Genomic DNA, 24,215 nt, shown 5'->3' with positions numbered 1-24,215 from the left:
AACAAAACATGAAAAATGAAAAATCTGACCCTCGAAAATTCAGATTTTTAATTAAAATCAAGATTGGCATTTAATGCATTCCTCTGTTGTGACATTATTATTGCTATATATATGAATATATATACATAAAAGAAATGAGAATGTAGTAAAAACAGGCAAATATTCTTTTCTCTATTGTTGTAACTTAGCTTCAAAGTTTAGTTGCTTTAAAACACACTGGAGACTTGACATTCACTCTAAATATGTCCATTCAAAGCAATCAAAATTGTAACATATTTCATGAAATTCAAACTGTTGACTTCCAAAACACTCAGGACTTTGAAATTTGGAATTGACAAAGGAAATTTGTCAAACTCTAGATTTTCAAACAAATATCTAATTTCTCTTTATTTCCTCTTTACCCATGACTTCTGAATAGAGGTTAGAATTTACCTCGCAGAAGAGAGGAGGCATTGCGGCTGCTCTGTTTGGGTTGACGAAGGCACACAGGTCTCTCCAGATTTGCTTGTACTCCGAATTGTACTCGGGAAATCCCTCTGATGGAATCTTGTGCCGTTCTTCTCCTGTGAACACAAATAAAGAAAAAATATAGAAAAGTTTGTTTGCTTGTTTGTCGTTTTTTTAATTCTGGACATGTGTTACATACCTACTTTCTAGAACTAGTACTCAAATGAATTTTCCTATGCCTTTATACACAAATGTTCGAGTCAAGAAACATGAAAATCTTGCTGAGTGCTCAAAATATCAAATCAATCAAAAGTTTATTCTCAATTAACTCTACCTGCTGAATGAATGAATTGAATTACCCTGTAGAATCACAGAATTTCGCTACCAGTTTCTGGTAGTGACAATAACTTTCACTCAGTAGACAAAAAAAAAATGTAAAAACAAAAACAAAATTCTAAATGTCGACATGCCAACCTCAAAAGGCTCTAACGCAAACACCCCTGGCTTTTTCTGTTTGACTCGCTTCACTCACAACTAGCGCTAACAATGTCATTGTCACAAGGGCCTTCATACTGGACAAGTACGCCCCGTTGTACCAAAGACCTTGGGACCCACGTTTTTCTTTTGTTACATCAAATTGTTTAGGGGAAAAATGAGCAAAGCAAATGGGATTCCATCGGGATCCAAACCCGAGACATCCAGATTGCTAGCAGTGTGTTCTACCGACTGAGCTATACTGTAGAAAGTCCTAGTTCAGTGTTCGTCCTAGAAACCCTGAACTCTCAATGCTCGGATGGTCAAAAGCTATAGCAGTGTGTTTGTGTGTAACACATACTCACACACTTAAAACCTGGCATAAACCCAAATGATAATTCAACTGGGGGATAAATGCGAGGAATCACCGAAGTGATGCAGCTTTTTTCATGAGTATGTAACAAACGCAAAAAGAAGAAAACTGTCTAAAAATGAATAGTATAACTTATTAGTGGAAAAATGAGCACAGAAAATGGGATTCCACTGGGATCAAGATTAAATTTTGTTACAGTCGAACAGTGAAGTATGTGAAGAGATAGAGATGATAATTTTGGTACCTGAATCTTTATTTCTTGGTAACAATTGTTTTGTTTAAACTCTGTTCGTCATAATGGAAAGTACACTGTACTGACAAGAGCTAGCAGTCAGGAGCTTTACCTTCCTTGCAAGCAAAACGTGAGCCGAGGGGTAAAGGTCCAGGGTCTGGGAAGCAGTGGAATCTCTTGGTTACACCAGCACTCAAGGTGTACTCCACACAGGCCAGCTCACAGGGGAGGTATGTGTCATCGGAGAGCTTGCACAGCGTCTTGACGCCGACCATGTAAAACGGCTGAAAGATGATATCTTTCAGGCAAGAAGGGAACAATTAACAGTGGCAATAGACTGCAAGCAGAGGTTTCAGTTGTTGTTGTTTTTGTTTTGTTTTGTTTTAATGCCAGAGTATAGTAAATATCTGCAGTTGTAGGTATAAATGTAGCACATGCCTATTGCAAACTAGACGTCGCAGTTGTCATACTTCTATGTAGTACCTGTTTACACTGTTGAGGTATGTACAGTTAGTATAAGTGTAATAGTGTACACACACAAACAAAAAGTTCAATGTTGGAAATCTTGTACACAAAGTTCTCACCCAATCTGAAAGATTTGAAAAATCCCTGGAAAGAAAGCGCAAACAGGTAGTCATGTCAGTTGCATGAGATCACTGCAAACATACAAACTGTAGAGAAACGAATATAGGCACATCCTTGATATTAACTTCTAAAAATTTAGAATATGCTACAATGTATGACTAAAAGCTTCTTTGATAAAGATATATTACCAATAAATAAAAGTTCTGACTGGCAAATTGCAAAGAGAATATCACATTGTAAGTTACAAAACTACAAATAGGTTACAAAACTCATTGTAGCAAATATGATTGTTAGACACAGTGACATCTTTTTTCTATTATTGTCCATTGTTGCCATTGAAGCTCATATTGGTGCAGGCAGAAATGTACGTGGTAGAGCAATGTACTGTAGTTGTAAAGTATTAAAAACAGATATTATATTACATGAATGTGCAAAGTATTCTTATGATTCAACACGTTGTCCTCTACATACAATGTACATGTACATGTATACATTGTGTACAGTATTACTCCACTCCCACACCACAGCCACACGTTAGCCAGTTAATCGTTCCGTACAGGAACCTGGTGGCCTAATATGTATTAAGTCTATGGGCATGTCAGAAGTCAGTATAGAATGGGTGAAGATACTTGGGGGCTGCAGATTACCTCCCCCCTCCCCCCCCCCCCCCCCCCCCCCACACACACACACACATTTACTTACCACTCCCTGCTGGCCAAGTACTGAGCATAGCCAAGACTTCTGTTCTACGCCTTTTGTCCAAGTATTCACTCACGGAGAAGCGATTCTGAGTGGGCAAAAGAAAGTACAATGTAGGCTACAGTAATTAAAGCCATCATTTTTTCAAACAGATATCTTCACAAATGAGGATTTTACATACATTTTTTGAAATGTTGTTTTTGCGATCTTACACTGAGGCTATTATTCATTGTTGTCTGTCCATTCACTCCATACACTGTATACCTAATGTGGCAATATTATCCTATGCTGTTAAATTCATGGCTCAACAGTAAATCATAAAATTGGTGTAAATAAAACCTTGAGAAAATTTTACAGTATCTGCAAATTGTGTGTGTCACAACTCACTTACAATGTACATGTATCTATATACACGTACCGGCATGTACAAACTTGATAGAATTCAACACAATTCCCTTCCCTGATGGTTCCAGCAATTTGTGTCTTCTTTGCAAGAGAGCATTCATTACAAAGGCAGATCTGTCAAGTTGACAATTTTGTGCTACAATATGTGACCGTGCACCTCAAAACGAACATAAAGTCGCACACACTGATTTTGCGTGAGGACTGAAAATAAGTGAACTGGGTCAACCTAGCCGAACTTGACTTTTTCATACTTCCTGAAAGAGCGGGTCTTCTTTTACATTATGCTAAAATTTAGTATTATAAAACGGGCAGGAAAGTGTGTTTTTTGGCAGTTTATCTTGAACATTTTTGGTAGAATAGTGTGATTATGTGTGTCTTTAGAATTCCTTTTTCATTTCTGAAAAACCTTGTCCACACTCTTCACTTTCAACTCTAATAACTTTTGAAAGGATAGTGCTAAAACTGCTTGGAAAGTTGGCAAGGCATGCTTAATTTCAGTTTAATCTGATAATCCCTTCATTGTTGTTACTCTGGTGGTTTACTTCCCATTTTTTGTCCCATTCATCACACAGCCAGCACGGTTTGGTAAAGATTAAAGCACTTGAATAGACACTGTACTTTAGAGCCTCTTTTCTCAGTTCACACTTTTCCTGAGTTTGTGCTTTCTTTCCAATATTTAGATTAGGAGAGTCCATTTGATTTGAGTTATACATCATTTTAAAGCTTAAAGTCTGCTCTTTCAGAATGTGGTCTTAACTAAAAATTCATGTCTGGTGACTTTTTGTTTGTTTTGAGGTGCAGAGTCACATACATGTATATTGTGGAAGCCTAAACCTCGTCTCTGTTGAGAGCCCTTGATATTATTTTCTATAAAATCTTGTCATTTATTCTATGGTATTAGTCCAAGAACCTGGGTTTGTAAAAGACCTTCTCTCTTGAAATAATGTCATAATTTTGCTCCTGTTCATCCATACAAAAGTTTTAATATCTACCGTACACAACAGAGATTTCAAACAAAATGTCACTTCTGACTGCAAATCAAAAAGAAACACAAAAAAAAAAAATAGAATTGGGCTGCATGTCAGAAGGAATATTCTGAGACCCTGACAATATCGCTTCATCAAGTTTGAATGTATACAATGTAAGCTTGTTATTAAAACAACTGATTTCATAGAAACTGTGAATCTACAAAATTTGGATTGGTACACTTCTATAACCTCAATAAAATTGCGGGTCTGGTATCGACAAAGCCTCCACCACTCTGTCTCCAGGATATTACTCAAGATATTCATTATTAAGCCAACGTGGAGTGTGGCCTGAAACTGAGCCTTGACCACATCTTACCGTGATCAGCTGACCGGTGCAGTCCATCTTGCCTTCATATCCTAGATGCTCCTTGTCTTCTTTCTTTTTCTGCTTAGCCAGCTTGTTGTAATCTTCTCTTTCATCTTCAGTTAGAGCCTTTCGTAGTTGTTGTAGCATTATTCAGAATTACGGATGAATGAATGGATAGACATCCAGATAGACAGACGGACAAACAGTCGGACAGACAGACAGGTACAATGTAGATATTGTACAAAGTGTAGATTGGTAGAAAGGGGAGAGAGAGAGAGATAGAGAAAAGTGTGAGTAGGAACCTGGTACATTGGAGTTAACTTGTCATGGACATTTAAAATTTCATGTCAATGATACAGCGCAATCAATGGTCATCAGAAAATCCAGCATCACTTTTTTTCAGTATTCGTCTTGAACTCGAGCAAAGAATAACAAGTGGTCACGCATGTTTCATATTCAGTAATTGTAACATATTCCTGAGAAAAAAGAAGAATGGGTGACCCTGATCTGTACATCTAGTCTACTTGCAGAAATTTGGTTAAAGTGATCTCACAAATGACTACCTTTCGAATGAATAAACAGTACAATACTCATAGCTGTCTTTATGCTACAGAATGCATGACATGTACATGCATCTGTATAGAAGTAGAGATTAAAAAAAATATAGAGGACTGGGTATTTGCCTACATATTGTTAACTTTTTATTACTATGCCATTTTTTTTTTTTTTTTTTTTTTTTGGGGGGGGGTTTCTAATGTAGATTCTACAATTGCATCTAAACTTTTCCGTTGTTCTGCAGAGACTCCAACCCCAAGCACCTTCTGATCGGGAGATTCTCCCGCCTGAAGCCCCTAGCAAACGGGAGACTCCGAGTTGATGTGTGCGAAGTGCAAAGTTCCTAGGATTCTAGATGCTCTCTGGTGCTATCTAAGGCTTATTTTTTCAACATACAGTAGCAATAAGTAAGAAATCCTTTCCAACGGTAGACACAGAGCCAGGACGGGAGAAATTAAATCTCAAACGGGAGAACGGGAGATTTTGTAAAAATGGGTTTTCGGCGGGAGATCTCCCGTCGAAAACGGGAGAGTTGGAGTGTCTGGTTCTGCTTTCAAGGACAAGTTAAACATCTAAAGCAAGCCGCCCATAATTCGACCAAAACTCCATCCAAAATTCAACCCCCATTTCTGGTCGTGTGTCAACCTACATGCTTAAATTGAGCTTTTGCTTGCGATTAAATTTTGGCATGGGAGCTCGACCCTTTGTTTGTAGATCTACACTGTAATAGGCCCTACTAATACAACAGTGTAAACTTGGCATACTGGTACTCGTGAAATAGGCCCCACCACTGCGTGTCCGTACTAATACTACAGCTTGTGGCTCGCCTGTAAGTGTCTATACTCGTGAATTCAGTCCCACCGTGTGGTGTTCATCGGTAGGTAAGCACGGCAGTGGGGCTTCCTTCCAGTTCCACGGTATAATAATAGCATTATTAATACTCGTGAATGCGGCCCCACCAAACAGTGTTAACACGCGAGATTGAAACAGCAGTGGGGCCGATTTCCACAGCAGATCTTTCGTCCTCCCTTTCTCCCGCTTTTTTGCTTTCGTCTTCAACTTTTTTAATATTCTCGGAAGGACTCCCTAATGTCCCTCGACTATTAAATTCAACACCCAATTTAACCATAAATACAACCTAACCCTAAACCCTAACCCTATGTAGGACCTACCTTGAAGCTTGCTTGCTAACGCACAGGTGCACGCGCACTGCGGTGGGGCCTAAGCGCCTACAAGTAGATCTACAATTGGATTTCACGATTTTGCCATAAAAACCAAAGGTTTGTATTTCCATAAAGTTTAAAATTTCAATACAAAAACACAGCACTATTCAAGCAGTGACTGCATTCAACAATGTTTAAAATTAAGTTTAAATTTAGTCATTTGAATTTGATGATTTTTTGTATTAGCTAAAATAGGATTCTACTCTAACTTTATTAACGATGTAGCGGTTTCCAATATCTTTGTATTTCTACTGTCTGGCTGCTGTCAATTATGCTGTCTGACAACCCAGCATTCTGTCAACATCCACGCGAACTTTCTTTGTGCGCCGGCACACGGACAGGTGCGCACTACATTCTTCGCCTTTGTTATCGAGCCGAGGTATGCGTAGTTTCACATTCCAACAGTAGTCGGATCTTCATAAACACACCCTTGTTTTGCTGTCACGGAAACAAACCTACCAATTAGTGGCGAGCTGTACACCTTCATCAGCCAATTACCACTCTCAAAGCTCCTGTCCGTGACACGTCTTCTCCGACCACGCTGTTTTACTTTCCACGCTTCCTCACTTCACGATTAGCTTTCATCCTGAGAGCACGTCCTAATCGTTGGAGTCACTCACGTCCGTATATCACGTCCGTACATTACATTACTTTCCACGTCTTTTCTCGCGGACGATACCTCGCGCCGTGGACTGTCACTTCTTACGGATTTATATACTCAATACGGAATATTACATTTCCTCGGATTTTATACTCTCGCGATATTCGCTCCTTTTTGTATCGCGACTCGCCCCTTCTTCAGGCTCTACACTCCAACCTGGGGACTTTCTACATAGCTGCATTCAACGCGATTCGCGTCGTTACATCGCTGCATCGGTCCTGCTAGCGTGCTGCCGGTGGTGTGCAGACTCTATCAGGGACCTCGCAGTTCTTCGACCCAGCGCTCCAGCGGTGGATTCTACCCTCGCTTGTGCTAGCCGCGGCACCCGGAGGCTACTCCACGCTGTCGCTGGATCATTTGTACATATTTAAATGGGACACTGTCGTCTTCGGACACCCAAAGTGCATTCGGAGTTAGTCCATATTATTTAATATCACGTCGGGGTCACCAATGTAACGGTTAGGTATTATACTACGGGTGCCCTGGTGCATTTACACTACTGTCATACAGTCGTCTACCACTCCTGCTGGTGGTGCCTTCAGCTTCAAGTCCCGTTAGCCACTCAGTAATTGTTAGGTATCTACATCATACGCCCGTACCATAATACCTTAACGTTAAAACTTAATACTAAAAATAGGGTCTAGCTCTAGATAGACTGCTTCACATTCATTATTAATCAATTTCATAAAATTGAAATGTCATTCCGTTTTAGAGCAAAATTTTCCATCTCCAATAATATGTCAGGACCACCAAAGCATGAGAACAAGCAATTTCAGTTTTCTAACACATTAATACTACAAGTACAACCACTACGTAGGCTACCTACTTCTATAGAAGCCTACATTGATTACAGGTCACAATACGTGTACAAAATCGAACGTATGGGACTGAGGGTACAGAGATGACGACGTGCTCGTGTTATGGTGGCATGCTTATTTGGGTTGAATTTGTTACTTACTTTCCATTTTGGATGTGCAATCGGTACCATATTGGCCATGCTTATCTTCTGCCCTTGCTTCTTCATCTGGGCTTGCATTTCCAGCATAAACATATAAAATCCATTGTATTGTTGCTTTTTCTTCTTGGGAGGCATTTTCGTTGCGTTTGGTCACCCTCGCAGCTCGTACACAGCCGGAGGCGATTTTTTTTTTTCCGTAACCCTAACGCGTCGAAATTGCCAATTGTGTCACTTGAGCAAAGACTATCAGTGTACAAGTTGGTTTTTGTACGCATGTGCGTGGACTTGGCAGTTTAGGCGTTGAGTTCGTACTGTTACACAGTATCATGGACCCATGCACATATACAGAGTACCATTGGCATGGTCGTCTGCTAACCACAAGAATCAGATTACAATGTGAGAATGGGACGCCGTCCTTCAAAACAGAAACATAACAGCGGGTTTGTGTGTATGGGTATGTGAATGCGCGTGTGTGTGAGTGTGTGTGTGTGTGTGTGTGTGTGTGTGTGTGTGTGTGTGGTGTGTTTCCACTTCACATGCCATCGCCATCGCGTTCGGCTTTGCCTTAGGTGGTATTTCTGTAGATTTGTTAGCCGTCTGCTGACACTTTTCCTGGCGTCTCGCGAGACTTGCGTTACTGGGCTCACACATGTAAATAAAAATGGACTGTCCCAGACCCCTTCACAAATTCGTACCAAAGATACCAAAATAAATGAAGAAAAAAATTAAATAAAAATCAATGATGTAGTTTGGCAAAAAACTGAATAGCTGTAGATATTTGAGTATGAATTCCTCTACAAACTGAATTTTGGTTGGAAGATGAAAGTCAATAAAATTCACAAAATTCACAAATATTTAGGTCTGCAGCGATTGCTATTGTTAACATTGATCATGTTTATTAAGCCCCACAAAATCAGATTCGAAGAGGGCATTTGGTCTTGGGTAACATGGATGAACTCCTGGGTTAATTTGGGTTTATCCTCCAACTTCACAATGATTCAGAAAAGGCTCCTTTTTAGTTCAGGTTCATATAATTGTATCAAGGTATATGATTACATTCTCATGCAATAACATCCATGATGAAGATGGGGGAGGGAAGAGAAACTGCGGGAGGGGGGAGCTAATCATCGATTTTGATCTATGAAATCTCTCTATACATATTTTAATTTAATCAGCTTTAAAAAAGGCATTTTGGATCGGCATTTAAAAAATCAAAAGATGTGCTATTTCCATCATAATCAGTTCATTTTCCCAGTCCATACATGTGCAAAATTGCTCTAGTATCACGGTTTGAATTGCTCTATCAATAAGTTTTTGATGTTCACTTTATCATTGCCAACCCTATAGGTCCGTCTCATCACTTACCATCGTCACCTCTACCATCACGACCATCATTGAAGGAAACCAAAAACCCCAAAAGAAATGTGGATTGAGTGAAAGCAGCAACACTAGTAGAACACATCAGTGAAAGTTTAAGGAAAATTGGGGCAATCAATGCAAAAAGTTATGAATTTTGTAAGTTTATTGGGCAATCGATGCAAAAGTTATGAATTTTTAAAGTTTATTAAATTTGTAAGGCAACTAACATAAAGAAAATATAAAGAGAACAAACATGTTTTCACTTTTCTTGAGTAATGGAAGAGCATTTGATTAACCACTTTCAGAAAGTAGGGGGAATGATTACTTCCACTTAACATGAATTATGTTAGTGTCAATTAAGTTGATGGAATGTATAATTTTATCGATTTTTTTTTTTTTTTGGTGGAATTCTCTTCATATCTTCTTTACATTGTTGCCCATCATGGTCTCTGTAGTCTCTTTATTCAGTGATTACAACACAAAGAATATAAAAACGAAAAACTTTGCATCGATTGCCCGATTTTTCCTCAACTTTCACTGATGTATAATCCTAATGTTGCTGCGTTCACTCACTCCATATTGATCTTTGGGTTTTGGTTTCCTTTAATATCAACCAATCATCACTACCATCATTGCTTTTATTAGATTACCATGCACGACCATAAACATCATTACTACTTGTATCATTTCACAACTGGATATCATCTTATCACCACGATTATCACTCGTATTACCATCGTATATCACCACAAGCAATATATCTTCCACCACTATCAATACTTTTTTCCATGTCATCAATCCATCAACAACAACTTCACGAAATCTCTATCAAAGTTTTCAGCATCATCATCATTATCATCAGTCTAAATAAGCATTGGGACTGGCAATATATTCATACTCGATCCCTCCCTCCAATGCGCACATGGCCTAGCACATGTAATTGAAATGATGAAGAGAAACGATTGAATATTAAAACACTGATTTGTTTGTTTGTTTGTTTGTTTGTTTGTAAGAACACTAGCCGCATTCACACGTACAGAATAGCTGGTTACCGAGCGCGCTCCAAAACTCGAGAGTTCTTGTTATACTCGCAACTTTTAACTTCATGATCGATATATTATAGAAACAAACACCTGGCTTTAACTGGTATCAGATTCCCATGTGGGTTCATGACTTTAAATGTGTATAAACCATTTGTTGTCCACTGACACCCAAAAAGGGAAGCCATGCGTGATTTGTTGTCTTGAAGTCGTGCAGTATCGTACACATAAAAAATGATGAGATATTAGAGCTGTGATAGAAGTTTACCACAGTATAATATGAAGTTTATCAATATCAGCATAGCCATATGTTTACTATGTGTGAGAGAGAGAGAGAAAAAAAAATCTAACCCACAGCTCCGATTCTCAAGTAAAACACGTTTGTAGAAGAGATTTGAAACGATCGTTTTATAGTGTGTTATTTGGCACAAAATAATTTCACTTATTTTTTTTCCATAATCTTTTATTGATTCCATATTCAATACAATTTCATAATAAATCGAATCACATGTATTACAGAATCCACGATTCAACAAAACACAATTATAATGAAATCAAACCAAGCTCTACTTTCAGCAGAAACAGTGCATTCGTAAAGAATATACAATGCACCGAAAAACAAAAATAAAAACAAAACATACACTGCTTACTTACTTTCATTAAAATCAAATGGAGCTGTCCTTATAAGCATGACAGTGCATTCATAAAAAAAGAATATTTATATTAAATGGAGCTGTACTTTCAGCATAACAGTGCTTCATAAGAAAAAAAAAAGAATATTTAACACATCAATATACACCCAAATAAAATCGATATTTTTAATATTAATCGATAACCAAATAAAAATCAATTTGCCCGATATTAGCCAAATGTAAGATCTTTTCATTAAGTTGGAGCAATGAGCATTAGTTCAGAGTCACAGAGGCTACTTTCGAGTTTTTATGAAATACATTCATAGGAAACTTTGAACGATGATAGCACCCAAAATATCATGGTTACATTTCGTTATTGAGAAGGTTCGTTATTCAAAAGGTTCTTTATTCCGAACGTTCGTTATTCCAAATATTCGTTATTCCGAAGGTTCTTTATTCAGAAGGTTCGTTATTCCGAAGGTTCGTTTTCCAAAGGTTCGTTATTCCGAAGGATCGTTATGGACCCTATTTCATTGTCGGATCAATGAACCTTTGGAATAACGAACCCTATGTTATTTACGGATTGGCGAACCTTCGGAATAACAAACCCTATTTCATTTTCGAATAAACGAGCCTTCAGAAAGCGAACCCTATTTTTTCGGATAACGAATCTTCGGAATAACTAACCTGCGGAATAACGCCACAAATGTTCGGATTAACATACCCTTTTTGATTTTCGGATTAACGAACCTTAGGAATAACGAATATCCGAAACACACAAATTCCCTATACTTAGAGGTTTGTTAACCCTAAATTCAAGAAAGGTTCGTTAATCCGAACATTAATTTGTGACGTTATTCCGAAGGTTCGTTAGTCCGAAAATCAAACAGGGTTCCGGAATGGGTCATAGGCTGCCTAAGACTTTTTTGTTCAAAAGTTATCTGGATGTCTATAACGTCCAAACGTTTTTCTGTCGGTCCTTAAAAGATTAGAAAGGTTTCTTGTAATTTTAACGTTAAAAAAACGTTTTTATGACGTACAATTGAAACGTTTTGAATACGTCGAAAACCTTCCAGAAAAATTTAATGATGTTCTGAAAACGTTTTGACAAAACGTCCAAATAACGAACTTGGAACGTTTCAAGAACGTTTAGAAACGTCCAAATGTCAGCTAGGACCCAGATTTGTATCATGGTTGTGCTTTGAGGTACTCACGTGCGCTTTATTAGACCTTGACCGCCCACGATCTAAATATGACGTCAAAATCACGTCCATTTTTCTTGTTTACGTAGTTTTCGTGAAAATGGCGTGTTTCAGACGTCTTCCTTTTTTTCTTTTCCAATACACATCAAAAAGGCATGAATTAACGTGTAGATGACGTGCTCATGACGTTATTCTGACGTAAATCTTGTCTTTAGAATTGTGATTTACACGTCATTTAGACGAATCTAATGACCACTAATGACATCTTTGGGACAACTTCCATTTGAACAAAAATACGACATATTGACGTCAGTTTGAAAAATACGACATATTCACGTCAGTTTGAAACGTTTATATGATGTCAAGTATCTGTGTTTATCTTCGTCTATAAGACTTTAAATTAGTAATCTACACGTCTTTACAACGTCTTCGTATTACCAACCAGGCGTCAGAAAGACGTCACAAATATGACGTCTTTTAGATATCTTCAAACAACAATACGACTTATTGGCGTCAGTTTGAGACGTCCAAATAGCTTCTTTTTTCTTTGCTTATTTACCGCAAACAAACGACAGTTACTACGCCTTTCTAAAGTCTAGATAATGACGTCTCTCTATGTCTTCCATTTGAGCAAAAAAGAATCTTATTTTTGACAGTTGACTGACGTGAAATTGTCGTCGTTCTGACGACAGTATGTCGCAAACTGATATAACTCTATAAAGTTATAATTCGTAGGCCTTATTATATGAAGTCAAAAAGACGTCGCAAAACTGACGTAAATTTAACGTCACGTCATTAATATGACGTGGTAGATAGATTGCAAAGCAAAGTACATTTCATCTCACTAATACGTCGTAAATATGAAGTGATAAAAATACGTCTCAAAACTGACTTGAATTTTACGTCTTTACCCAGCTATCACAAAGACGTTTTCTAAACGTTCTTGAAACATTCCAAGTTCGTTTATTTGAACGTTTTGTCAAAACTTTTTCAGAACGTCTTCTTGTGGAAGGTTTTCGACGTATTTAAACGTTTCAATTGGACGTTATAGAAACGTTTTTTTTAAACGGTAAGATAACACTAAAAAAAAAAATCTAACGTTTTAAGGACCGACAGAAAAACGTTTGGACGTTATAGACATCCAGATAACTTTTGAAAACCCTCTAGAACATTTAAAAACGTTTTAAGAACATTCAAAAAAAGTCATATGACCCCTTCCAGAACCTTGCTTGATTTGGGGATTAACCAATCTCGGAATAACGAACCCTATTTCATTTTCGAATAAACGACCTTTTGGAATAGCGAACCCTGCTTTATTTTCGGACTAACGAACCTTCGGAATAACGTCACAAATGTTCGGATTAACGAACCTTTCTTGAATTTAGGGTTAACAAACCTGTAAGTATATAGGGAATTTGTGTGTTTCGGATATTCGTTATTCCGAAGGTTCGTTAATCCGAAAATCAAATAGGGTATGTTATTCCGAACATTTGTGGCGATATTCCGCAGGTTAGTTATTCCGAAGGTTCGTTTATCCGAAAAAATAGGGTTCGCTTTCTGAAGGCTCGTTTATTCGAAAATGAAATAGGGTTCGTTATTCCGAAGGTTCATTGATCCGACAATTAAATTGGGTCCGAAACGAACCTTCGGAATAACGAGCTTTGTTTCAGTTTCGGATTAACGAACCTCTGGAAAACGAAACTTCGGAATAACGAACCTTCGGAATAAAGAACCTTCTCAATAACGAACTGTAACCATCTCGTTGCTCCAACTTAATGAAAAGATCTTAAATTTGGCTGATATCGGGCAAATTGATTTTCATTTGGTTATCGATTAATATTATTGTAAATAAGTGAAATTATTTTGTGCCAAATAACACATTATAAAACGATCGTTTCAAATCTCTTCTACAAATGTGTTTTACTCTCTCACATAGTGAACATAATGGCTATGCTGATATTGATAAACTTCATATACTGTGGTAAACTTCTATCACAGCTCTAATATCTCATCACTTTTTATGTGTACGATACTGCACGACTTCGAGACAACAAATCACGCATGGCTTCCCTTTTTGGGTGACAGTCGACAATAAATGGTTTATACACATTTAAAGTCATGAACCCACCTGGGAATCTGATACCAGTTAAAGCCAGGTGTTTGTTTCTATAATATATCGATCATGAAGTTAAAAGTTGCGAGTATAACAAGCTATTTTGTACGTGTGAATGCGGCTAGTGTTCTTACAAACAAACAAACAAACAAACAAACAAACAAATCAGTGTTTTAATATCCAATCGTTTCTCTTCATCATTTCAATTACAGGTGCTAGGCCATGTGCGCATTGGAGGGAGGGATCGAGTATGAATATATTGCCAGTCGCAATGCTTATTTAGACTGATGATAATGATGATGATGCTGAAAACTTTGATAGAGATTTCGTGAAGTTGTTGTTGATGGATTGATGACATGGAAAAAAGTATTGATAGTGGTGGAAGATATATTGCTTGTGGTGATATACGATGGTAATACGAGTGATAATCGTGGTGATAAGATGATATCCAGTTGTGAAATGATACAAGTAGTTATGATGTTTATGGTCGTGCATGGTAATCTAATAAAAGCAATGATGGTAGTGATGATTGGTTGATATTAAAGGAAACCAAAACCCAAAGATCAATATGGAGTGAGTGAACGCAGCAACATTAGGATTATACATCAGTGAAAGTTGAGGAAAAATCGGGCAATCGATGCAAAGTTTTTCGTTTTTATATTCTTTGTGTTGTAATCACTGAATAAAGAGACTACAGAGACCATGATGGGCAACAATGTAAAGAAGATATGAAGAGAATTCCACCAAAAAAAATCGATAAAATTATACATTCCATCAACTTAATTGACACTGACATAATTTATGTTAAGTGTAGTAATCATTCCCCCTACTTTCTGAAAGTGGTTAATCAAATGCTCTTCCATTACTCAAGAAAAGTGAAAACATGTTTGTTTTCTTTATATTGTCTTTATGTTGTTGCCCACACATGATGTCATGCATCCAGTGGTTCCAACATCCAAACTTTAAAAATTCATAACTTTTGCATCGATTGCCCGATTTTCCTTAAACTTTCACCGATGTGTTCTACTAATGTTGCTGCTTTCACTCAATCCACATTTCTTTTTGGGTTTTGGTTTCCTTCAATGATAGTCGTGATGGCAGAGGTGACGATGGTAAGTGATTAGACGGACTATAGATAGGGTTGGCAATGATAAAGTGAACATCAAAAACTTATTGATAGAGCAATTCAAGCCGTGATACTATAGTTTGCACATGTATGGACTGGGAAAATGAATCGATTTTGATGGAAATAGCACATCTTTTGATTTTTAAATGCCGATCCAAAATGCCTTTTTAAAGCTGATTAAATCAAAATATGTATAGAGAGATTTCATCGATCAAAATCGATGATTACTAGCTCCCCCTCCCGCAGTTTCTCTTCCCTCCCCCATCTTCATCATGGATGTTATTGCATGAAAATGTAATCATATACCTTGATACAATTATATGAACCTGAACTAAAAAGGAGCCTATACTACGCCTTTCTGAATCATTGTGAAGTTGGAGGATAAACCCAAATTAACCCAGGAGTTCATCCATGTTACCCAAGACCAAATGCCCTCTTCGAATCTGATTTTGTGGGGCTTAATAAACATGATCAATGTTAACAATAGCAATCGCTGCAGACCTAAATATTTGTGAATTTTGTGAATTTTATTGACTCTTTCGACCTCCTCTCGGGGTATGAGAGTAGCAAACAAAGAGTATAAATAACAATATAACAAACCAGTGAATACAATACTCAAAGATTACACATGACACAAAAGATATACAAGATTATAGTGTATATTGGAATACAAACATGAGTAAAATGAAAAGATATACAGACGTTAATCTACATGTAAATAGCAGATTACAAATTTGACAAAGAAGGTTGCTTCACTATATAGGTACCGCTACGTGTCGCTACGTATATATGATACTTTGATTATGATTTATTCCAAGCTTCAATTAGATTTCCAATTTACGCTTTCAAGATATTGATGACGACGTCGAGTTTGCATACATCCTAGTAGTCTGGCTTCCAGACCCTCTGCCCATACTATTTCGCTATCCATGATATTGACGCCCTCAACGTCGAAAATTAGTATAGTTTAAGTTGATTTTCTCGCGCAGAGGGTCTGGAAGCATTCGTCTTGGAGTTAATGGATTCCGCCCGATTTTGGGCGGAATCCATAAATCTGTCAGCGCTCCCGTCCTCTGAAGCGCGAAATTCGAATTATCCTGCTCAGCGTGTTATCAGAGCCGGGTGGTGGAGGACTCTCCCTACTACCTGTGTGTTGGCATTGCGGCGTGTGTGTACCAATGGTGTGGATGCTGTATACTGTAGTATGCAGGATGAGGGTGATGGTATACAGGCACATTCAGGGAGGCGTATATTCTACCTCCCTGCACACGAACATTCGGACTTTTCTAAGATCGAAAGTAAGGTCGGATGGAAGAATCGGCAATCGTAGACAGTGTGTACTCCATGATGTGTATTCCTAAAAGTTTGCTATGTTTTTGATTGTTACTCACGTTTTTTCCTGTTTACTACTATAGATGCGCACAATGGTCAAGTGAACTATGTTTCCAATAAAATTAAAGCAGACCATTGTGTCTATCGACGAAATCAAAAATCACATATCCTTGTTATTTATGTTATAAGCTCAATAAGGAATAGGTGTCCAAGGAAGATTTTTTTTTGTTTCTTCATGTGTGCTGGGTTTTTTTTTTCAACTAATGTAGGGCCTATAGTGCAATACAATCAGTAAATGCGAACCACATTTCCCTTCCTTCCTTTGCAAAGTATCTCAATCACAGTATTTTAATGCATAACCATCTGGGTCGTTTTCTCGTTTCCACTATGTTGTCTAATGGATTTCTTTTGTAGGCTCGACTTGGGGAAAACCAGCAACCTTTTTTTTTTACCTTTTTTTTTTTAGTAGGCCTTATGAGTATGAATGTAAAAACCGGTCTAATTTGACTACTAGTATACTGAGTCCTACAAATAAAGCAAAAATTCACGGATCTTTGACCAATGAAAAAACACAAAATGGATGCATATTTTGATAGAAACTGGCAATTTCAGATACACATTTTTTTTTTCTATATGTGATATTGAGTTCACTTCAATGATTTAATCTTAAAGGGTGTGTACAGTTCAGGTTGTGGTGAGGATATAGCTCTGAACGTTTTGCGAGATATTCAGAAACCTTCTAAGTTCTATAAGGGGTATCAAAAGTTTATTCGATGAAAATCGGTTTTGAAATGGCCGAGATAACCAAAAACAAGGTGAAACAAAGAGATCCTAATAAAGTTGTGGCATGTCGCCTTTTATTATTAGCACTTTTTTTTTGGATATCTCAGCCATTTGAAAACCAATTTTCATCAAATAAACATTGAATCCTTCTTTGAGCTCTTTCATATTTCATATGAAGAGGCTTTTCATTATCTCGCTTAGGAATGTTCAAAAGATGAATGCCCACCTCAACAAGTACTGTACAGTCCCTTTATAGGTGTTATAGACGTGGAATGCAATCATCAGCTCAATGTAAATGAACATTATCTGAAGTCCCAAATCTTCCCGACATTCATCAATGTACGAATTGGTGCTCAAATATCCAAATGAACAGCATCAACAGTGAAGTATTTTAATTTGTTGCTTTTTTTTGGGGGGGGAGGGGAGATGGTTTGGGGTTTTTCAGAGAGAAACAAGTTAACAATTCATGTAGACATTATTGTTGTTGTTGTTGTTGTTGTTGTTGTTTTAAAGAACGAAAGAAGAGAGAGAGAGAAAATGGGGCCCGATACAAATAATTTGCCCCAGACAGCACTTAACAAAAAACAAACATTATAAATCTTAGAGAGATATAATTATTGTTCTCATGATATCAATGATCATTTTCGACAAATAATGAAAACTCTAAAGAGGTTTCCCAAATCAGGTATCCGGAATTGTGAGTTTCAAAATCAGGCATCTTTGTGGATGAAAAAATTGACTAGGCCCTCTAAAAAAGCAAAACAGCAACAACAACAACAACAACAAAACCCTGCGAGTATAATAGACTTGATTGTGGCGATATTGATTGATGCACAACGCCTTCCGCTGTATTTGTTCGTATAACGTTAAACTCATACTTAAGAGTCAGAATGATGAGATACATTACAAAAACACACACAATTTCTCCATCTGAAAAGCATAGTGCTTCCACATGCTCTGTAAAATATGTTGATGACAAGCTATTATTATTGCATAAGGCAGGCTAATATTCGGAGAAGAGCTATGATTCAATATGGCCTGTGCACGGGAAAAATATTTAAAAAAATTATTCAAGCTAAAAGTATCTGAATTGGACATATCATATTCTTTCAATTTTTGTCAATGCTTTCATACGTATAATTCTCATTGTTATGATTCGTTACGTTCCGAACAAAGTTCGCTAATGCGAATGATTAAGTTCATTATTCCGAAAGTTTGTCAGTGCTAAAATGTAATAAGTTTCGTGAATTAAAAAATTTATGATTAATCCCAAAATGAATGCAGAGTCGTAATTCTTCAGAAGGTTTGTTGATCAGATCATGTTTTTCGGAATGACGAACATTATTCAATATCATCAGATGATATTGAATAATGTTCCTTATTCCGAAAAACTTAATAGGGTTCTTTATTCCAAAGTTTCGTTTATCGCAAAATGAATGAAGGGTCGTTATTCCAAAGGCGCGTCAATCTGGTGATGAAATAGAATTCGTAATTCCGAAAATAAAATATGTTTTATTTTTCAGCGAAATGCGGTGTTGTTATTGTTAAGATATAGAATATTACGCAATGAAATTTAAGGGAAGAGCGCTGGAATACAATTGGAATTTTGGATTGCATTATTGATAGAAAACGAATATTTCCTCTTCTTCCTCCGTATCCCACCTTTCCCATATACTCTATAGCCAACATCGTCATCGGGATGAACCATTCTTTGCCACATTCACCATTCAATAAATCGGAATCAGGAATGTAACAACATCAATATTTACAAAAGGTCACACAAGTGCTCGGTTTTCCCACCTCCCTGGTAATACCACCTATATGGCCTACATGCTTACATCCTATAAGGTCCAAGGAGCATATCACCTAAAGACATGCATATGGTGAAATGGAGAAGTTTGTCGTCGAGGGATTAAAAAGCAAAAATTACAGGATGGAGACCAAAATTAATAATTGGTTGTGGTGTGCCATATAGTACCGAACTTATTTCTGTTCTCTACTTATCTACACTCAATTTTCATTTTGCATTGAATGAGGTAATAAAAGCAGCCAACTTGCGTTGCTTCTTATATATAGAAATAAAAAAAAAACAATTAATAGTCTTACGATGGGGTGATAATTGTCTCTAAACATATCATTTGTCATAAACTTGGCACCTGTTTCTTTTATAGAAAGTTTATTATGATTAACTAATATGGACGGGTCTCTGAGCATATGAAAAACAATGAAAAAAAAGTACATGAGCATCTTTTGAGAATTTGAATTGAGGCAAAATATTCCACAAAACTGATACTTTCCTATATACAAGTGAAAATCTGCAATAAGCTGAAAAAATATATGAGTTACATGGACAAATCTATATCAAATGATAGAGCTTGTCATATCTTAATTATGTGAATACAAAAAACTGTAAGTCAGAGTCTATTATTGTTTGTAACGTTTGGCCGTTATTTTTTTTTTTTTTGCATGATGACCTTGGGAAATGAAGTCTTTCAGCTGAAAATATCCAAAACAAAGCTGCAATGATAATTCATTATGATTGCACTGTATACGTCCACTTGATATATGCCAGCAATGAACCATGTTAATTGCGACTTAAACTAAATAATTAGTATTCTTTCTTGCATATTTACCCATGGATGTTCTTAGCAAAACAAGACTTTTTAAGGGGGGGGGGGGGGCATAATTGCCCCGAAGCGCATCATGCTTCAAACAATGGCCTTCTGTCAAAGAAATATCTTGTTAATTATTTGTTTCACTATACATAACCACTTCAGACAAGGTTTTTATCATCAAGTGACTTTATGAAAAATAAATTGAAAATGAATAGATGTGGCTCTTATCGCGCGTTCTTTTAAAAACTGGTCCCCCTATAGATGCTATAATTGCTAAATGAATGGATGTTGGAGCATATAGTGGTAAGAAGTGACCTTGTACGGCTATCAAGCGGGCTATTTCAAGGGATAGAAGATGGTGTATGAAGACATCTTATGTTGAGGGGCCACAATACCCCAGCTCACCTATACATGCAAGTGTACTTCATTTTTCTTGTGTGGGTTCATACATATCCCGATGTTATTATCTTGGTGATTATCATATGTGTGAGATGAAGAAATAAACAATATCGTAGAATATTTTTAAGTTAAGTCAGTTGCCGCAATGTTTCCACGAGAGGGACACGATATTATGAAGACAAGAACTGATCGGAAGAGCACGTTGCTAATCATCTGTTTCTTTTTATTCACTAGCTGCTATCAAGTTATAGAAAGAAGGGTCTCATGCAACTGAACGTATTCCATGGGCGTCACCAGGGGGGGTGCGTTGGGTGCGAACGCACCCCCCTTCAGATCCTAAAAAAAAAAAAAAAAAAAAAAAAATCAGTCTGCACCAGGGACACACACACACACACACACACACACACACACACAATCGTCGGCAAAAACAATTCGCACCCCTGGTTCTGGCAGCATTGATTTTATACATATCTATTAGTATTCTACAGTGTTTACTATTTATCGACCGTACTGTACATCCGTACGATATACGGAGCACTTATACACGTTTGCATGTACGTGTGCTACTTACAAGTATAAATGTAGGGTCTATGTACGTTACTTCTGACCAATCCATATTGCCAGCCCAAGAGCGAGCCTTAGCCTCATTAAAAAAAAAAATTGAAAAAGAAATGAAGGGGCAAGCATATTTTAGTTTTGCCCCCCCCCCATAATCAATAATTCCCGAAATGAGAAGAATTTCTTGCTTTTGAAAGAAATCAAAAACGTTGCCCCCATAAAAATATTGGAAGGCAAGCGCACCATTTGCCCCATCCCACATAATCATAATTCCCGCGATGAAAAGATTTTCTTGCTTTTTTGTTAGAATTCAAGAAATCTGCCCAATTATCTCACCCAAAAGCAGTGGCGTAACTACGAGGGGGGGGGGGGGGGGTTGCGCCCCCCTCCCAATCCGCTGGTTAAAAAAAAAAAAAAAGATTTACCGAAATAGTAGTTCAAGTGTTAGTAAACTGCTTTTGAATGAAAGGGTGATCCAGATATAAGATATTTTTCTATGATTTCTTTTAACCATAATTAAATAGGAATATAGTGTGAAACATTGGTCACAAAGCCCGGACCCGACAAAAGATTGTGATTCCTGGTTGGCATTCTGCATATAAGCAGGATGTGCGCATCAGTGTACTCAGTACATTCGAACGAAGAGTCGCTACAATGTTGCGCAATGTGATGTAGAATGTACACCTTTGTACCTTACGCTCGTTATATCAAAGCTAGATCATTGATTTTGCAGTGTTGCTTTACATACTATATAAAAATGTCTTGCATTGCCAATAAAAAGGCTTGACCTGGGCTAATTCCTAACTTTTCCATGTATATAATACACACACACAAACAAACACGCACAATTAGTTTAGGGGATGCTCTAAAGTGCAGATTTTGGACATCCTTTACCCGCTTGGTCACTTCGACGCCACATCGCTGGTCATACCTCCCCCAGTCATGAACATAAACCCACACCCTTGACTACCAGTGGCGGATCCAGGAGGAGGGGCGCACCGGGCGCTCCCCCCCCCCCTTTAATTTCCGAATTGAAAAAATAAAATGAAATAGCTGCAAACCGCAGTTTTTGGAAAGTAAAATGTCAAAATTTTCAAGCTCGCTCGCTCCTCTCGCTCGCATTTAGTCGTAATGCCATTCTCCTGAAGCTGCTGCCAGTAATTGCCGGCAGTTGCGCCTGGTGCGCCCCCCCCCCCCCCCAATTTCCAAAGCGAAAAAAATATAGCTACAAACGGCAGTTTGGGGACTGTAAAACGTCAAAATTTTCAAGCTCGCTCGCTCCGTTCGCTCGCATTTAATTGTTATGTAATTCACCTGATGTTGCTGCCAGTAATTGCCAGCAGTTCCGCCCGGTGCCCCTCCCCCCTTAATTTCCAAAGCGAAAAAATATGGCTAAGAACAGCAGTTTTTGGACTGTAAAAGAGCATAATGTAATCATTATGCTCTCCTGATATTGCTGCCAGTATTTGCCAGCAGTTGCGCCCGATGCGCCCCCTTAAATTCTAAAGCGAAGAAATATAGCTACAAACGGCATAGCTACAAACGGCAGTTTGTTTGTTTTTTACTGTAAAATGTCAAAATTTTCAAGCTCGCTCGCTCGCTCGCATTTAATTGTTACGCAATTCTCCTGATGTTGCTGCCAGTAATTACCGGCAGTTGCGCCCGTTGCGCCCCACCCCTCCTTTATTTCCAAAGCGAAAAAATATGGCTCCAAATGGCAGTTTTTGGACTGTAAAATGTCAAAATTTCCAAGCTCGCTCTCTTTGCTCGCTCGCATTCAATCATTATGCAATTCTCCTGATGTTGCTGCCAATTATTGCCACCAGTTGCGCCCGGTGCGCCCCCCCCCCCTTAATTTACAAAGCAAAAAAAAATATGGCTACAAACGGCAGTTTTTGGACTGTAAAATGTCAAAATTTTCAAGCTCGCTCGCTCGCTCGCTCGCATTTAATTGTTACGCAATTCTCCTGATGTTGCTGCCAGTAATTACCGGCAGTTGCGCCCGTTGCGCCCCCACCCCTCCTTTATTTCCAAAGCGAAAAAATATGGCTCCAAATGGCAGTTTTGGGACTGTAAAATGTCAAAATTTCCAAGCTCGCTCTCTTTGCTCGCTCGCATTCAATCATTATGCAATTCTCCTGATGTTGCTGCCAATTATTGCCACCAGTTGCGCCCGGTGCGCCCCCCTTAATTTACAAAGCAAAAAAAATATGGCTACAAACGGCAGTTTTTGGACTGTAAAATGTCAAAGTTTTCCAGCTCGCTCGCTCCCCTCGCTCGCATGTAGTTGTTATGCCATTCTCCTGATATCGCTGCCAGTAATTTGTCGTTTCACATCGTCATTCCATAATCCATTTATAGGGGGTACAACCCCCTCTGGCACTTCCACACCCTCCCCCCACCCTTGCTCGCTCCCTCGCATACTAACCCCCCCCCCCCCCCCCAGATGAAATCCTAGCTACGCCGGTGCCCTTTCCCCGCTTGGTTTCCCTAAAAAAACAGTAAAAGTCTAGGGATTGAGAGCTTCCTATTTATTCCAAATGTCTGTCCAAAAAATCTCGTAAAAATTTAGTGTCAAAACGCACCCCCCTTGAAAAAAAGCTGGTGACGCCCCTGTATTCATCAGCAAACACGAACATAAAAAATACATGTACATAAAATAATACATTATATATCACATGGGCCGCCCACCCACAACTCATCTCCACATACAAAGTTTTTACAAACAATTTTGCACAATACTCCGCTGCACTTTCTTTTTTCGACTTCATTTTTCGCTCTTTGGATGCCATGTGTCTTGGGCATGGTGTATAGCTCCGTGCATAGTGTGGATATAGTGACTAAATAGGCCCTATCAGAAACAGGATTATCGCACCAGAAAACCTTTCCATGCAGTAAACAGTGCATGGAAATACTCCACGGACAGTGGATGCATGCATGTGATGTATATGGAGAGTGTCCTTGGGACCTCTGGGTGAGGATGCAGGGGTCACTAACGTGACCTCTTCCTTATTACGTAATGACAGAATGATCGCCCTCGCTCACTGGGGGTAAATTTAGGCTCCTCCCACTTGAAGCGAATGTGCCCAGACCCTTTGCCTTCGGCAAA

The 24,215-nt window shown here is 38.1% G+C and overlaps 1 protein-coding gene across 1 annotated transcript in view; it reads right to left on the bottom strand.

The window, feature by feature from the left end:
• The window catches only part of LOC139713420 (protein maelstrom homolog), a 28,928-nt gene extending 20,846 nt beyond the window's left edge, over window positions 1-8,082 (bottom strand). Inside the window, exons 1-5 of the mRNA XM_071625154.1 lie at window positions 7,948-8,082; window positions 4,560-4,676; window positions 2,814-2,898; window positions 1,639-1,824; window positions 433-563 (exon numbers count right to left, since the gene is read on the bottom strand). Of these exons, the coding sequence (XP_071481255.1) occupies window positions 433-563; window positions 1,639-1,824; window positions 2,814-2,898; window positions 4,560-4,676; window positions 7,948-8,082 (654 nt within the window). The remainder of the gene's footprint in view (window positions 1-432; window positions 564-1,638; window positions 1,825-2,813; window positions 2,899-4,559; window positions 4,677-7,947) is intronic.
• Window positions 8,083-24,215: the final 16,133 nt, after the last annotated feature.

The sequence above is a fragment of the Diadema antillarum genome, unplaced genomic scaffold, assembly GCF_040938485.1.
Source record: "Diadema antillarum isolate AM-2024a unplaced genomic scaffold, OU_Dant_1.0 seq00001959_RagTag, whole genome shotgun sequence".
NCBI lineage: Eukaryota > Metazoa > Echinodermata > Echinoidea > Diadematoida > Diadematidae > Diadema > Diadema antillarum.
Note: the sequence above shows the minus strand (reverse complement) of the source record. Positions and strands in the feature narration are given on the sequence as shown.